This window comes from Taurulus bubalis (genome assembly GCF_910589615.1).
Source record: "Taurulus bubalis genome assembly, chromosome: 11".
Taxonomy (NCBI): domain Eukaryota; kingdom Metazoa; phylum Chordata; class Actinopteri; order Perciformes; family Cottidae; genus Taurulus; species Taurulus bubalis.
This window is the reverse complement of record NC_136599.1, coordinates 9,472,112-9,485,961: the sequence shown is the minus strand read 5'-3', so window position 1 is coordinate 9,485,961 and position 13,850 is coordinate 9,472,112. Positions and strand designations below refer to the sequence as shown.

Below are 13,850 nucleotides of genomic sequence, written 5' to 3'. Positions count from 1 at the left end.
TAAAGGGGATCAGTCAGGTGTTTTGAAGTGGGTGAGGTTCTTATCTATGGTCAGTGTATTCCCTTCAGTAGATTTGTGGTCGGCACACATCTATGTGCACACTCCATGTTTAGAGAAATAGAATTACTGGACAGAAGTAATGTAGCAAAATGTATTTTAGCCCCCTCAAAGAAAAAAAACGCCTGAAAAAATGTATACCGCTTTAAGTGTACGCTGGTTTACCTTGCGGTGAGTAGGCTCTAGTCTATGTTTCTGACTGGAAACTGAAGCCGTTGTCTCTGCTCTCACCAAAGCCATAAGAATCCATTGATATTGTATCTTTGCAGAACCATTGATTAGCCTTGATTGGTTAGTATGTATGTGCTCTTGTGTGACTTTGGTGTTTTTAAAGGGTTAGTTTGGATTTACCAAAGTCCGGCAATTACACAGATTAGAAACCCCTATGTTCTGCGAGGTAAAACTGCAATTTTTTTCTCCAGTGGAGTCTGCTGGCTATGGAGAGAGCATAGATAAAAACAAATGCCTCAGTTCCCTGTCAAAAATGGCTGCCTCAAGGCAAGGTAAGCCGGCAAAAAATATTCCATTTAAACTGACTTTAGACTGATTTAAACTGACTCCTTTGGTGGACCAGGTGGCTATGATCCGTTTTGTTGCCGCCCCAGCCAAATCGTTACAAGGGGCATGGCTGTGAATAGGATTTGGCAGGAGATACCCAGCTTGACTAGATAAATAAACTGACTCTTCTTTAAATGATCAATTTGAATAAAGCTAAGGTCTATGATAGCACCAAATTCAGATGGCTCAGTGCATCTGTGTCTGACACATGTTCATGCAGGAATGCGCGACATATCTGCTCAGCTGGTGGCAGTAGGGTGAAATGTATCTCATGTGTGTGTTTGGAAACTGTGGAGTGGCAGCTGCTCCTCCGTCCGTTGGGAAGTTGGGATTCATGTGGTCTACATGACACTGTGTCTCGGTGGGTTTAGAGCCGTGGTCTCCTTTCCGTCTCTGGTTTCTGCATCTGGCCTTGTTGAAGTCAGAGGAATTTTTCCAGGGAATGTATTCTGAGAAAATGACATATTATAGCAAGTCTATTGGATGCAAACTTATTCTGTAATTTATGTTTGAAAGTGCCTTGAAATGCAATTTCCATCACAAAAATGTTTTTCCACCTGTGGTCTCATACTGTTGTATCTCTCCTTGAATGCACTACAGGCCTTGGCCATGGGGGGATCCAAGAGTAAGCCCAAGGATGTCGGCCAGCGAACCCGCAGCCTCGAAGGCAACCTCAGCTCTGGTGGAGGAGTTGGCGGCCACCACCTCAGCTCCAATCAACAGTCCTTAACACCCAACCGTAGTCCCACTATGGATGGAGGTCTGGGTAGCAATCAGTCTATGACCAATAATCCTGAGATGTCCCTGTTTGGAGGTGTGGAGAACAATGCTGTCACCTCTCCCAACAGAATCACACTCGCAGGTGAGATTTGGGGATTTCTTGTGTCTGTTGTTGTAACATATGTACAACATGTCTCTGGTAATGGCCAAACTTTCTGTCCTAATAGGAGGCGTGACGACCTTTGTGGCATTGTATGACTATGAGTCTAGAACGGCCTCGGACCTTTCTTTCAGGAAGGGTGAACGCCTCCAGATAGTCAACAACACGTAAGAAAATTACAGCATCATGTCCTTCTTTTTTTTTAAATCAATCTTTGTCACTGTGTGAATGATGCACATCGACACGTCCACAGATTGTCTGTCTGAGTTATCGCTCGGTTGTCTGACTGGTTGCTTTGCACCCCGAAATGCCTGTCGCTTCTCTGAAAACCCTCTGTATCCATAGAAACGGGGTTCCTCAGTAGAGCTTGCTGACGTGTTTCTGCACAATCTTTGCTTCATTCACAAAAGACTACTCGGCCCACCTCAAAGCGAATGTGGCTATTTTCATTGCTTTTTCCCCAGACCCAGTTACCGAACATAAATCAACCTGCTTCTAGAGAGCCATGTCTGTTTTTAGTGCTTGCACTATGAATCAATAGAGGTGCAGTGAACCAAATACTGTAGTGCTGCACCCCCAGTGCTGCTTCCCCACTTACAAACTGCTGACCTAGAAGGCAGGAGCTGAGGACAATAGTGGATTATCACTGCATCTGGCCCCTTAAGCCAAGACCTGGATCATTATTGGGTCAAGTATAACCAGAATCCATTAACAATCTCTAAGATTAGTTTACGGATTATCACAGTCAAACAAGGTGTCAGGCAGGCTTGTCATAGCTTTCTGGTGCATTTTGCAGCCATGTACAGTGACCTAAAAGACTTTTATTCTAATACTGTTGTGCGCCCTGCATGTTTTTTCGTCTTTTTGCCTCATCATTGTGCATCCCTTGTCTACAAGTTATGCAATGATTTAAATATTTTAGGGTCATAGCTTTATGCACCATATTATGAATCTGTACTCTGCTATTCTTCAACAGCTCATAATGTGCTCTCTTTCTTTCTTTAACCCCTTCCTTTTCCACCATTTCCCTTCCATCTCTCTTTTCCATTTCGTCACAAACCATCACAATGTTTTTTGCAGGAGGAAGGTGAACTGCAGGTTTGTGAAGCTTCCCTGGAATTGTATTTGAATGTGCCATTTGTCTGTCTCTGTGTTTGTATCACCTGAAGCATATAAAGTACTTTTGCGCCGTAATACCACTTCACTAGAAAGGCACAAACCACATAACTCTGGCCTTGCAACCGCTGAACCTTCAGTAAAGTAGTCTAGGGAAGTTGGTGCGAAGCCTTGCAGCACTACAATCAATCCAGGTCAACTGGCAATTAATGTAATCAAACGGTAATTTTATTTTGGAAGTGAATCTAGTGCTGCAAAGCTACTCACTCCCTGATTAAGTGTAACACACAAGCGCCATCCCTCCCTGTTGTCATACCTACATGAATGCATGTGTGTTTCTAATTACATAACACCCAAATAGAAATACCTGGGCGTGCATTTATCAAGCTTCTTCAGGAGCCAAGAGCTCAATTGCTGTGGGAACTAAAACCTTTTGAGTGGCGACAGAGAAAGCAAAATTATCAGCAGCAGCATCTCATTTATATTCTGAGACACTTGATAAACACAAGCCCTTAAAGTCAGACTGACTCATTTGTGTGTTGGGTATGTGATGAGCCTCCGTAAAGCTGTGTGTTATCGTTTTATCTGTGCAGAGAAGGCGACTGGTGGCTGGCGCGCTCCCTTACCACTGGAGAGAGCGGCTATATCCCCAGCAATTATGTGGCTCCATCTGACTCCATCCAGGCAGAAGAGTAAACCTTTTTTTCTTGCTGTCTCTTGTATCTGTCAATAATTAAGCGCACTCAAACATTTGGTTCTAAAGAATTTTCTTGCTTTTAATGTCAATGTTAATTTTGAATGAGGTCTCTGAGGAAAGTGCAACACCTATTTGCTTTCTTGTCGAGAGTTAGATGACACGATTGAAATATTGCTAATGTCTGTCCCTTGGATTAATACAGCCAGATAGCTGGTTAGCTTAGTTAAGCATAGAGACTGGAAACGTGGGGAAACAGCTAACCTGGCCTCTGTCCAAAGGTAGCGAAATCCACCTCCCTAAACCTATGTAGCTCACTTATTAAGCCACTATTTTGTGTGTGTATATTCTGTACAAAAACCCCAGTGTGAAAACGTCGCTTTGTGGTTGTACTACATATGTGGGACTATTTCTTGGTCGAGCACAGCAACTTCCTAGAGTCTCAGTCTGGCAACTTCACACAGAAGTCACTGCACCGCGATTTTTTCTTTTGTGGTAAGGACAGAGCTGGCTAGCTGCTTCCCTCTGTTACCATTCTTAATAATATGCTAAGCTAACTGACTTATGGCTGTAGCTTCATAATTACCCTAAAAACATGAGAGTGGTATAAATCTTTGCATCTAGGTCTCGTCAAGAAAGCAAATAAGCGTATTTCCCAAAATGTGGATGACTGAGGGCCGTTTACTGTTTTCTCCTCCTGTCGGACACACACTACTTACCTCTACCTGCTAACCTGCTTGCTTATATCAAGACACACACAAATCTTTTCTACTTTTATAACAACTCGGTTTCTCACTTTTCCTCCTGCCCCTCCAGTCATCTCAGACTGACTCTAGAGTCCAGGTAAGCCGCTGTTGCACTGTAGGCATTAGTATATGCATTGCATCTGGAATGCAAAGACGAAGTTTCACTACATTTTATGAAACCATGAGCAGCAACTCACCCTTGCTTCTTCATTCCTTCTCCTCCACCCACATTACATCTTCTTCCCCTCACCAACCTGCTCCCTGTGTGTCCCATGCTTCTTTTTTTATCTCAACCGCACCAGGTGGTACTTTGGTAAAGTCACTCGCCGCGACTCAGAGAGGCTGCTGCTAAGTTTGGAGAACAGGAGAGGGACTTTCCTGGTGCGAGAGAGTGAGACCACCAAAGGTAAGTGTGCCTCACAGAAAGCCGTTGGGCTGGGAGTCAAACCTCAATACGCCTCGAGTCTTGACCAAAATGTGATCTTTGCATCAAGTATCAAAATCTGTTGAGTATCCAAAGTCTGCTACAAAATTATTTTAAATAAAAAAAGGGCTTATGTCAGAGAAATTCCTCAACGGAGGCAAATATGCCTTTACATGGGCAATATGTTATTCAGATACAAATTCAGATTTTCTAAATTGTTATTTTGATATTTTAATGAAAGTCGGATAGGGTGTAGCACCTGAAGCAAAACAATTCTATTGATACCCAGCCCTCATAAACGGTAAAAGCTAACAAGTTTAAGAGGAAGCAAGTTTGTCCTTGAAATGTGTTGCAAATACCATTTATTAATGGTATTTTCTCAAATACAATTTTTATTTGGCTTCTTTGTGTTTATAATTTATTTTTTCAAAATATTTTTTTTAAAAACCTTCAGATCTCTACGTGAAGCCATTGACACGTCTTACCAAAATGCACCGAGGAGAAGAAAGACAAATTCTGTCAAGCATTAAGACATGTCGCCATGCAGGCTGTCTGCTGTGCGGCACGCTGCGTCATGTCAGTGGTGCGTCGGTGTGAATACATGTAGAGAGACGATGCAGGCAGATGGGATGGATGTGACGCCTGTGGGACTCGGTCTGCAGATAGTTAGGCAGCAAGGTCCCCACAGGTTTAGCTAGCTCTGTGTGTATGTGTGTGTGTGTGTGTGTGTGTGTGTGTGTGTGTGTGTGTGTGTGTGTGTGTGTGTGTGTGTGTGTGTGTGATTTGTGTACACATGCAGGATTCCCATAGTGCCCTATTATTGGATATCTATGTAAGCCCTGCACATAATGGGAAAAGGGACAAGGTGGGGAGGGATGAGGGAGAGCGAGTTTGAGTGAGTGGAGAGGTACTGGGTGGGTGAGCCCGACAGAATTAGGTCAGTGTGGAGCTGAGGCTGAGGACTGTACAACTACAGGCCATATCACCCAGTTCAAACATCAGAGAGCTCTGGGATTCATGCTGTTTTATTCATCTGACTGACACTGCCCTCTGGTGGCGCAATGAGCACATTGTCACCCAAACTTTGAAGCCTAATTTATCTTTTTAATATCCACGCAAACAATTGCATCAAACAATTTATATCTTACTTTTATATTTCTGTGATGTTTCTGATTGATTCAATATTTTTCATCCCAGATTATTAGAGTCATTTAGACTTGTAGCACATGTCTACTTGCCACGTATACATATGTTTGCTCTTCTTCTTTCCAGGTGCCTACTGTCTGTCTGTATTGGACTATGACAACACCAAAGGGCTGAACGTGAAGCACTACAAGATCAGGAAGCTGGACAGCGGAGGATTCTACATCACATCACGCACACAGTTCAGCAACCTGCAGCAGCTTGTTAACCACTATCGCAGTGAGTTCATACTGGCACATGAAGATGAATCTATGATTTGGAAAGAATCTGGATTTCCTTTTTTACAACATGTCCTCTCTTGTGTTCCCCAGAGCACTCTGATGGGCTGTGTCACAGTCTGTCAGACATCTGTCCTGTGCTGAAGCCTCAGACTCAGGGCTTGTCCAAGGATGCCTGGGAGATCCCGAGAGAGTCCCTCCGACTTGACCTCAAGCTGGGACAGGGCTGCTTTGGAGAAGTCTGGATGGGTAAGCCGGGCTTTGATCTATTTCTTCATAAAAACCCAGACATCTCGGAAAGTGTTTCACCTAGTTGTCTGTCATTTTGTGGGGACATTTACGTTCACTTTTTGTGAGATGTACCTCCCATCAGTTTATTCCTTCATCTTCACTTGTCATGTTCCAAATGTTCAACACAATATGATAAACTGGATATTATTGAACTTTTAACGATACAAAAGTGGATGTTTTTACAAACATTTGTTATACAATTTACCTGGCAAAGTTTGCAATCGTATATCTACCACTTGGAAGGCACTTTAACCATTTATCTTTTTTTTTTTTTTTGCTTTTTCAACCTTTTAGCCATCACATTATCTCAATGTTTCAACTTCTCTGCCTGCTTCTTAAAGGTTTTCACGTATACACGTGGTGTTTGGTGTTGTAGCTAATCACAATCTGTCCTCGTCTACAGGAACCTGGAACGGGACAACACGGGTTGCAATAAAGACTCTGAAAACCGGCACAATGTCTCCTGAGGCCTTCCTCATGGAAGCTCAGGTCATGAAGAAACTCAGACATGAAAAACTGGTTCAGCTCTATGCTGTGGTGTCGGAGGAACCGATCTACATCGTCACAGAGTACATGGGACAAGGTCAGCGAGGACTCATCCCACTTTCACACATAATCATGTTTACAGTAGAACTCAGGAAACACGTTTTTTTTCTTCATTATTAAAAATCAAATAGTTGTAGCCTAGTTAAAAAAAAAGTATTTGAGGAAATGTATCTACTGAAAACCTGCATGACTGCAACAACGTTGTTTAATAACGGGAGCCAATTAAAAGTCAAGCCATGATGTGTTTACTGATTGCAAATTCAAATATATTTTAAAATGTAATTTTTTTTTATTTGCCGCTTTTAGCACCACGAGCTTACATGCCATGTAGCTCCATTATAGACAAGGCAGACATATCTACAGGCAATCATCAAAACTAAGCAACTCACACTTGATAATAATCATTGTATTATGTAGACATCATTATGGATGTACTTAAATAGAATAATAACACAATAAAGGGACAATTTTATGAGCCTGCATGTGTCTCTGCCAACAGGAAGCTTACTGGATTTCCTGAAAGGCGACATGGGTAAAATGCTCCGCCTCCCCCAACTGGTAGACATGGCTTCACAGGTCAGCACAAATATTTTGCTTTTTAAGTATTTCTGGTGTTTTCTTTCGGTACGGACCATCACAAAGCTTGGTCTCTTTCTCAGATTGCTTCAGGGATGGCTTATGTGGAGAGGATGAACTATGTGCACAGAGACCTGAGAGCCGCTAACATCCTGGTGGGAGACAATCTGGTTTGCAAAGTGGCTGATTTTGGTCTGGCTCGCCTCATTGAGGACAATGAATACACTGCTCGGCAAGGTGAGACCAGGAAGAGGTTGTTGTTTTTACAAGTTTCTCAATACAGCGCAGTGGTTCCCCACCTGCTCAGCTTGTGACCAAAATGAAGTCCTATCTGTTTGTGACACCACCTCACAGGCTATGGTGAATGAACAGTTCAACTAAAGAGGGATATTTCCCTCAGCATGTCTAATTTGAATAATGTCTTTAGATCTGAAGTGGTGAAAGTATTTAGTATATTATAAATAATCATTTGAAAAAGATTTTAAAAAAATAAACATTTTGTCAGAGGTTAATGTTGTTTTCTTTCGCTTTGATAATCTCAGGTGTTAGACTCCAGGAAACGTAATAATTTACGCAGCAGCTGTTATGTGCTTTGTTTTTGACTTGTCCATTCTCAATAATGCGATATTTCAGGAAAGCCTTCACGTTTGAAACAAAGTGTACACTACAACCACAAGGCGGTATATCTAGTTTCAGTCTCTGCTATTTTAACTTGCTGATAAACCTTTCCGCTTCCAGGCGCCAAGTTCCCCATCAAGTGGACGGCTCCCGAGGCTGCTCTGTACGGAAAATTCACCATTAAATCTGACGTCTGGTCATTCGGAGTCCTGCTGACGGAATTGGCCACCAAAGGCCGAGTACCCTATCCAGGCAAGGATTGTTTTTTAGCCCATTTGTTTGTTACGGAGACTCAGTTACTGAGTCATCACGCTCCACCAGTCCAACAGCATAAAGATTTATGATTGGGAGTCTATCTGTAATTAGAAACGATGTGGCTCAAATTGTGATAATGTGTTTCTTACCTTCGCTCTCCCAGGTATGGTGAACCGGGAGGTGTTGGACCAGGTGGAGCGTGGCTACAGGATGCCGATCCCAGCAGAGTGCCCCGAATCCCTGCATGAGCTGATGCTGACCTGCTGGAGAAAGGAGGCCGAGGAGAGGCCCACCTTTGAGTACCTGCAGGGCTTCCTGGAGGATTACTTCACCTCCACAGAGCCTCAGTACCAGCCAGGAGAGAACCTGTAACTGGGCTGAATGTGGATGTGTGCATGCGTCCTCCTGCATGCGCAAAACTGAGCATGTGCATCTACTCCCAGAGTGCATGGACAAGTATGTGTCAGGGTATGTATGTACTGTATGACGGGGCAGAGAGCCGACTGCATTCTGGGTACTATCAGTTACTCTCTGACATCAAGTAGTATCAATGGGACATGAAATCAATCAGCAACTTTCAGTTCCTGCCTCTTTCCAAAGTCATGCTCTTCAACATGTCCGCTCTGATGGACTGTTTTCAAAGTAAAAGTCTAAACTGTGGTATTTTGAGTTCATTATACAGTTCTGTGTTATTCTGTTTGTCAGTCAAATCCACACCCTACACATCCAAGGATGTTTTTCTACCTTCCCTGTGTTTGTAAGGCGTCCTAATAATTTACATTCCCCATGCACTCTTCCTGTGTTAACTCATCTGACTGATCTTGTAGTTTGCCAGATTCAACACTGCAAGTGACACCAGACTATGACATAAAAGACTCCATATAGGTCAAATATGGGAGTTCAGAGAAGGAATGTTGGGTTCAAGCGTTGCCCTGCTAAAAGCCCCTCTTCAAGATGTCTATTTTCTCTAAATTTTCTTTGGGGTACCATTTGAAACACACATGCTCAGAGTCTGTCTTCCACTTTGCCAATTGACAAGCTTCTATTTGGAGCGTACAATGATTTGCCAGGACGTTGTGGGTTTTTGTTGTTAGACCTGGATCAACTGGATTAAATTCAGGTGAACGATTTGACTTTATAATCATGCTTCCGCTGTGCAACATTTTCCCAACTGTTGTAAGATTAAGTTCCAGACTAACACCTTTGATTCTCATAAGAGTGTGTTGTCTCACTCGCCAATTGGACAAATTGGTGTATCGCTGTGACCAACATACAGCTAAACTCAAAGAAGACAACAGGCAGAGTCTATCTATTTTCTAATTGTGACTTTTCTTGCACACAAATGCAAAGGCTACTGATCACTAATGGTCGTCTCAGGATGGAGAAGACAAGAATTCTGCTGCAAGGATTTTTGTGCCATTTGAAAATCTCTTTTGTACTCTCTTCTACTGTGTCAAAGTGTATTTTACTACTCTACCTTTCTTACAATGAAGTTTGAGTTGTGTAAGCAGTTGTTTTCTGCACCCGAGGACAGTACCAACCAGCTCAGCAGCATGGTTTCACGGTGGTGATTTGTTTTCAAGAATTCAAATTAAAATCAGGTGACTCTTCTTGTCTCCTTTCTGTTCTGACCTTCTTTAACATGAACATTTCTATCTTTAATCAGCCTCAGTATTTTCCTATTTACTGCATTTTTGTGCACAATCGTACACTGGAGATAATATGTTTCTGTGATAAATGAGCAACAGAGCGATCCTGTGTTCTGAGGATGGTTATGCCTCTTTCCAGCCTGTAGTGAACAGACCAGAGAGCCTTCCCATATAAACAGCATGTACAGCAAATAAATTGGCATCTTGAGACTTTATTGTAAATATCCTTAATGCTAATATTTTTTTGTATATATCATCTTTATAATTTATTCCTTTGAAAAATAACCCAATTGTTTATTTGACTTTTGGCATCATCATTCAAACCTTAATGTGTATGGTACTTTCATGGGTTAAATAACATAATAATAACGATATAAATATATATTATAGAAACAAAAATGTTTTTTTCTTTCTCTTTGTGCTCGTATTACTGTAAAACGTATATCTTGGTTGTATATTTTCAATATGACTCTTTCTATGACTTATGAATTATAGAGGAGAACTGCTCCGTATCTCCTGACTCAATCAAAACCACAAATGTTTACATTGTGATAATCTTCAAATCATTTTGGTGCTGCTTCTGAGGCTGGTAAATGAGCAGGTAATCAAATGTCATTCTTGTGAAACATTTTGAGGGGTTTCTGGGTACACCTGACTAACATTGTGAGTGTGTGTGTGTGTGTGTGTGTGTGTGTGTGTGTGTGTGTGTGTGTGTGTGTGTGTGTGCGTGTGCTGCCATCCTCTGTGCGCTCACAATCGCTCAATGGTTTGATCAACGTCTCCAGTTTGTTGTTCATGGAACGCTACTCAATATGATTAAATAACTCCATACAGAACATTATTTGGCTGCCATGAATTGAAGAAGTTTAATATCTGTGACGCGTACTGTGTCCTGTGGACATATGCCACAATGAATGCATTGACCTGCATGGGTGTAGTCAGGTGTTCTGGTATCGTTCCCTTATTTTCCTGACCTGTCTCACTCAATGCTTATGAGCAAAAGTGCACGAAAAAGATCATATTATTTGTATGCAGCCTTGCTACAAGCCAAGGTTATTTCCTGTTGGGTTCTGTGGGTCTTCTCTCTGGCTATGCAGATATTTTTTAAATCTGTGATATTCCTATATATACTCTTTTCTACTGTATCCAATGGGAATTTTCAGCTAAATAGATCTTTGTTAAATCCTACTGACTATTGTTCAAATTTGAAAGTATATTTGAATAAAATTTGTATATTGCAAACTGTATCCTATTGTGTTTATCAACTGAATGAATTCAGTCTCTATTATCAGGAACCATTCGCTGAGATTGTATTTAAAGTGAGTCAATAAGTCTGTGATCAAAGGCCGTAACCAATAATAGATCTGTTTTTTACTTTTATCTGTCAGCTGCCTCAGTGTGGGGGTGACATTTTAACAGATGTTTCCCACATCCAGCTGCATGAATATCAATGAATATTGTGAACAAAATCCAAAATAATCTAATGATAATTTGTGGAAATTGACCTTGCTATTACCACATCATAACTACATCCAAGTAGGAATAATATGTTATAGAGGATTACAACATTAAAATGTGTTCATGAACACCCAGATCAAATCCACAAAAATTATTAATTAAAAAATGATGCTTTTGTTTATCAACTGTATTCTATTGAGATGCATTGTATTATTATGTACTTGTGTTTGTATATCATGAGGCATTGTATACGCAGTGCGGGGCAAAGTATTACAATATTTTACTAAAGCAAAACTGGAAAGTAGAGAAGTATTAATAGCTAAATGTATTTCAGATTTAAAAAATAGAAGTACCTTGATTTAACTGATTTAAAAAATAGAATTACCCTGTCATACATGATTTTCAATTGTTATTATTACTGATGTATTGACATATAATCAGCATATTTATGCAGTATGTAGCTCAAAACTGTGTATTCCGACTGCTGTGTTTGGGGTCCTGGAAACCGTGTGTGCTCTTTATCTGCTCAACTTGACTTATTTTAAACTTTACTTATATTTATATTAATTCAGATGAGAGAAAATCACACGGAATACCAGCAATGATTTGTGTTTGTCAGTTTCCCTGCATATGTTTTTTTTTTACTAAACATATAACATGAACATATACTCTTTTACACATAAAGCAGTGGGAAGAACACATTCGGGTGTGTTTAGTCAAACATTCTATCACTCATTCGTTCGTGATGCCCTCAGGACAACCATTTCACCTAAAAGCCTTCCCACCCGGTCGTCACGTGCCGCTGCATCAGTAACGTTTACCAGAAAGTCCCGGAAGAGGCTGCATTCGCGCAGCGTGAGCGCGAGGCGCAGGTGAGCGCGCGCACTCTTATTACCTTCAACCAAAAAAAAAGCAAACAAACATGGAAACGACTGCTTGGATACAGTTTCAACGGTACCCGGTTCCGGCACGACTTCTAAACTGCTAATGTAACTTCTGGACGACTTTCACACTTGCTCATATTTAACCTGTAAGAAAATATTCTTTTGTTTCGTTTTTTTGTTTTCAGTGTGCGGGACGATTTATTTATTATTTCGTAAGTTATCTTGTAGCTAAGTTTTAGCGTGTGTCGGTGGGTTTTGTAGCCTGTTGGTGTACTGTTACTCTCCCGTGACATTCATAGACTGCATCGGTGTATTTGGTAAATACAGGATGTGTACGTAAACCATGTGTCCTGCCTATACGTCATCTCTTATAGCATTCTTTTAAACGTGGCTGCTCTTACTGTGTAACGTGTTGTGACTGCAACCTGCTCATTCAGGGCCACACCTTCCGGTTCCTTTATCAGCTTCCGATCATTGTGAGGTCTTATACTTTAATTAAGGGTTATGTGCTTAATGTCTCACTAGCCAGATTAATGCAGTAAATTAAATATGTGTGTTTTCTTTCACCGCCTCTCTCCATCCCTCTCATTCTCCCTTCTGTTTTTTGTTTTCTTTCTGTGTCCCCTCTCCAAAAACCTGCCAGGCTGGAGATCAGTGTTTGATCCAACATCCTGATTCACACTGCGCTGCCAGACGCACTGAGCAGAGCTTACACATGTAATGAGGTGGGTCAATCCAATCCAATGGCTGCGAGGAAAATTAGGTCAATTCACCTTTTAAATCCTGCTTGTTCTGCCTCATCTTGTTCACAGAATTCCTGCTAAAACTTGTCTCTAGAACTGCTTAACAAAAGTCAGATGATGATGATGATGGGGTGTGTGTGTGTGTGTGTGTGTGTGTGTGTGTGTGTGTGTGTGTGTGTGTGTGTGTGTGTGTGTGTGGTTACCTTTGCCACAGATGACACCTCATTCAGTATGATTTGCAAACTATATTTAGGAGCCTCAAAAAGGGTGTTTTTTATTTTATTTTTATCACAGGGGAAGTAGTTTTCTGCTTTTATGTTTCTGCTATATTTCCTGTTCTAAGCATCAGAACAGAGTATAAATACAGCAGCCTCCTTGAGAATTAGATAAAAGACAATCATCTGGAGTTATTTTTAGTTTTGACAGGTTGTCTTGTCTTCACAGGCGTTTTTTATTCCTGCTAAATGTTTTTGTTCTGGCAGAACATTGGCTCCATTGGTAGCCCGTTAAGATACTTTAACTAATGCAATCTTGATTAATAATTTCGGACCGACGGTAACTCTACACTGTATATGTCAGGGATCTTATTTACTTGCTCTTGTTGTGTCCACATTGCACGTCATGGATAGGGAAACAGAAGAAGGGATGTTTATTGATTTTAGAAAATTATTATCCTTAAAAAAATAAACATGGAAATGCCTTTTTTTCATGAGAAATTCTGGTTGCATCAAAACTGGAGTATGTTCACCCCAGGTATGCGTTCATGTTAAAGCCTTTGTGTTAGGTCAGTATCATTTGGGTATCCATGGAGGCTCCATAATTGTTTGTATTTGGCTCTATTGTAAATAGTAACTTGTTTGAATAATTAGATCTACGTGCAACAGAGTGAAAGGCCGTAACAAACAGGAAGGCGGAGAAGAGTTTGAGCTTCTTG

General features: G+C 41.1%; 1 protein-coding gene across 1 annotated transcript; it reads left to right on the top strand.

Annotated features, from left to right (window-relative positions):
• Nucleotides 1-1,224: 1,224 nt before the first annotated feature.
• On the top strand, nt 1,225-11,067 carry src (v-src avian sarcoma (Schmidt-Ruppin A-2) viral oncogene homolog; the record flags this gene model as incomplete). The annotated part of the gene is made up of 13 exons (XM_079226361.1): nt 1,225-1,477; nt 1,563-1,662; nt 2,576-2,593; nt 3,205-3,303; nt 4,122-4,148; nt 4,354-4,457; nt 5,748-5,897; nt 5,990-6,145; nt 6,591-6,770; nt 7,233-7,309; nt 7,393-7,546; nt 8,048-8,179; nt 8,346-11,067. The coding sequence occupies 13 exons, from the start codon at nt 1,225-1,227 to the stop codon at nt 8,552-8,554; spliced, it is 1,659 nt and encodes a 552-aa protein (XP_079082487.1). The 3' UTR covers nt 8,555-11,067.
• Nucleotides 11,068-13,850: the final 2,783 nt, after the last annotated feature.